The sequence below is a fragment of the Nematolebias whitei genome, chromosome 23 (genome assembly GCF_014905685.2).
Source record: "Nematolebias whitei isolate Nwh7 chromosome 23, NemWhi1, whole genome shotgun sequence".
In the NCBI taxonomy this organism is placed as follows: Eukaryota; Metazoa; Chordata; class Actinopteri; order Cyprinodontiformes; family Rivulidae; genus Nematolebias; species Nematolebias whitei.
In genome coordinates this window covers 18706054-18709085 of record NC_056520.1, presented here as the reverse complement: position 1 = coordinate 18709085, position 3032 = coordinate 18706054, and the positions used below count along the sequence as shown (strand labels likewise).

Below are 3032 nucleotides of genomic sequence, written 5' to 3'. Positions count from 1 at the left end.
ATATATATATATATATCCATCCATCCATCCATCCATCCATCCATTATCTTTACCCGCTTATTCCATTTTGGGTCACGGGGGGTCACTGGTGCCCATGTCCAGCAATCACTGTGCGAGGGGCGGGGTACACCCTGGACGGGTCGCAAGTCCATCACAGGGACACATAGAGACAAACGAGACAAACAACCATTCACTCTCTCATTCACACCTAGGGACAATTTAGAGTTACCAATCAGCCTAACATGCATGTTTTTGGTCTGTGGGAGGAAACCGGAGTACCCGGAGAAAACCCACGCATGCACGGAGAGAACATGCAAACTCCACCCAGAAAGGCCCCTGGACCGGGGTTTGAACCAGGGACCTGCAAAGTCACTCTAATAAGCGCCAATTTTTTTGGGATCAGATCAAAACTTTACGTCTAGTATTTCAGCAGAGGGCATCGGGGCTTCTGGGAAATGTGGTCGCTATGAGCGGGGATACAGTGCTTATAGAGAGAAAACTACAAAATGGTGGTGCCTGGACGAAGTATTTTATTTTTTCATTAACTTTTTACTGTACAGTATCCAGTACTGTCCCAATCACGCGACTAATATTAAAGTTGACAATCGTGTGTCCTGTAGATTTTTTTTTTCTCGTGTTCAATCTTACTTTGAAAAACCACGAAAGAGCAAGTCCGTGAAAGTCAAACCGCGAAGTAGCGAGGGACTGCCATATACTGTAAACCCTTTTAGTTTTTATTACCACCGAACAGATGTGTTTTATTTTGTAACTTTGGTCAAAGATCTGTCACACCTGACTGAAAATCATAAATCAGATATCTTCCCTACAGTGCATTCTTGCTGACGTTGCATCCGTTTTATTTTCAGCCAACACCTATCAAATTACCGGGCATGGAAGTTTAGCAGCCCAATATGGCGGCGAGGCGCAGTTCAACTGCACCGTCTCACCTCCAACAGGTAAAACCTCCAGTCACTGAAACATCCCCAGCTGGGATACTTTCTAAAAATGAACACCTCTTTAAAAAGGTCACCTATGATGTAATAACTGTTTGCACTTCCTTTTTTTCTTGCCTTCCCGGCAGGTGTGCTTCAGGTTACTTGGCACAGGCCATCCACGGATGAAAGAATAGAGAACTTGGCCACATTCAGCAAACACTTTGGAGAGCAGGTCAACGAACCCTATAAAGGAAAAGTCGCCTTTAAAGAAAGGTCTCTCAACTCATCGTCCATCCTTCTGAGGAACATAACGTGGGAAGATGAAGGATGCTACATTTGTGCTTTTAACGTTTATCCCGACGGGTCCAAAAGGAAGCAGATGTGCCTCACGGTACAAGGTAGATAATAATTTCCCGATGACCGAGACAAAGTACAATAAATTGTTTCTGTCTTCTTGGGGTGACAAAGTGACAAATTCCCCATTTTCCTTAAAGGGATATCCAGGGTGAACACAAGCCACGATCACAGCAACGAACAAGAAGGAAAGGCCAGACAGGAAGTCTTCAGCTGCTCGGCCACAGGGAGACCAACCCCGTCCATTGATTGGGACGTCTCGCCTGGCGCCACCGTAACCCTAACGTCGTCTAAACTAAACATGAACGGCGACAACACAATCACCAACAGCAGCAGCATCACGGTGCACGTTCCTGCAGAGTGGACCGGACACGTGGACTGTCTGCTGAACAAAGACAAGCTCGGAGAAAGACGGGAAACGCTCTTTTTATCAACCCACCTAGAGGAGATAAAAGACAGGGGTACGCACGCGGGACTTTTCCTTCGTATTTGAAATTGTATCGCTACCGTAGGTGGTGCTTTAATCTTGTTAAAATCAGATTACAACAGAAGGGAGTGGCGCTACTTTGGAAGTTCAGATTAAGATATTCTTTATACACACTAACGGGAAGGGTTTGGTTAGTTGTTACACCAATAAATACCGGATTGTGGCTTAAGGAAGTCCCAGAGGTGTCATCTCTACCGAGACGTCAGCTTGAAACTCCCAGTGAGCTTCACTGACCTATATTCGTTGCCTGGTAGTGACGACAAAGAACCTGCAAACCCACATTAACGTCCAACCATTCAAACAAACCAGGAAGTAAGGAAATCCCTGCCATTCACCTGTTCTTAGCTTCATTTCTTTAAAAAGAAAAAGCAACAATCAAAGGTTATCTTGTACCAAGACAGCCCAGAACTGAAAAGACCAATACTGGGACTCAATGGTGTTTCCTTTTAATCAGCTGAGCTGTGACTCACCAAAGCTTCAGTTTCACTTTGACTCTGGTTTCATGTTCAAGGAAACCCCACGTCACACAACACTGACGCGCTGCTCCCAGCGGGGGTCTTTCAGGGGGATCTCTGAACAAATCATACAATTCAGTTCTTGAATTTAAAAGTAAAAGCACCACAGTGTGGAATTCCCAGCTTCCTGTTTTTGAGAACCACGAGTGACGTCATTTCTGCGCAGACTGACTTGGTGTTGTTTCTCTTCAGGGGAACACAAGATGGTGGCGGTCATCATTCCTTTAATAGCCATCGTTTGCATCATTGTGGCAGCTGTTGTGATCCGAGGGAGGTAAGATATTTCACTTCATGTGAAAAGCACCTACTAAATATTGATTTAGAGTCCTTATCAGCACCAGCAGCTCACATGTTTTACCTACAGTATGTTTAACTCTGTTGGTTTCTCTTTCTGGCAGATTAAAGAAGAAGCAAAGAAGAGAATACATAACCTGATCAGCTTCCCAACATCTAAGCTGCACTTTAAATTTTGTGGTTTTTTTTTTTTTTTTTTCAACTGCAAGTGAATAAGCTAAAGCTAAGCTGCTTTATAAGAAACAGCTTTCGCTCATATGTTGATGTACAGTAGTCCCTCGCTACTTTGCGGTTCGTTTTTCGCCGACTCGCTCTATCGCTGTTTTTCAAAAAAAGATTGGACGTGACACGATTGGCTGATTGATGGACGAGCCGCAGGATCGGCATAGATGCTTTATTTTAAATAAATTATTTAAAATAATTTAGCACCTGTATGTAGCCCACAGC

The 3032-nt window shown here is 44.2% G+C and overlaps 1 protein-coding gene across 1 annotated transcript; it reads left to right on the top strand.

Annotated features, from left to right (window-relative positions):
- The first annotated feature begins 466 nt into the window (after positions 1 to 466).
- On the top strand, positions 467 to 2726 carry LOC119429086 (OX-2 membrane glycoprotein-like). The gene is made up of 6 exons (XM_037696804.1): positions 467 to 512; positions 867 to 956; positions 1082 to 1333; positions 1430 to 1750; positions 2484 to 2565; positions 2690 to 2726. Exons 1-6 carry the CDS (start codon positions 467 to 469, stop codon positions 2724 to 2726), a joined length of 828 nt encoding a protein of 275 aa, XP_037552732.1.
- The last annotated feature ends 306 nt before the right edge of the window (positions 2727 to 3032 follow it).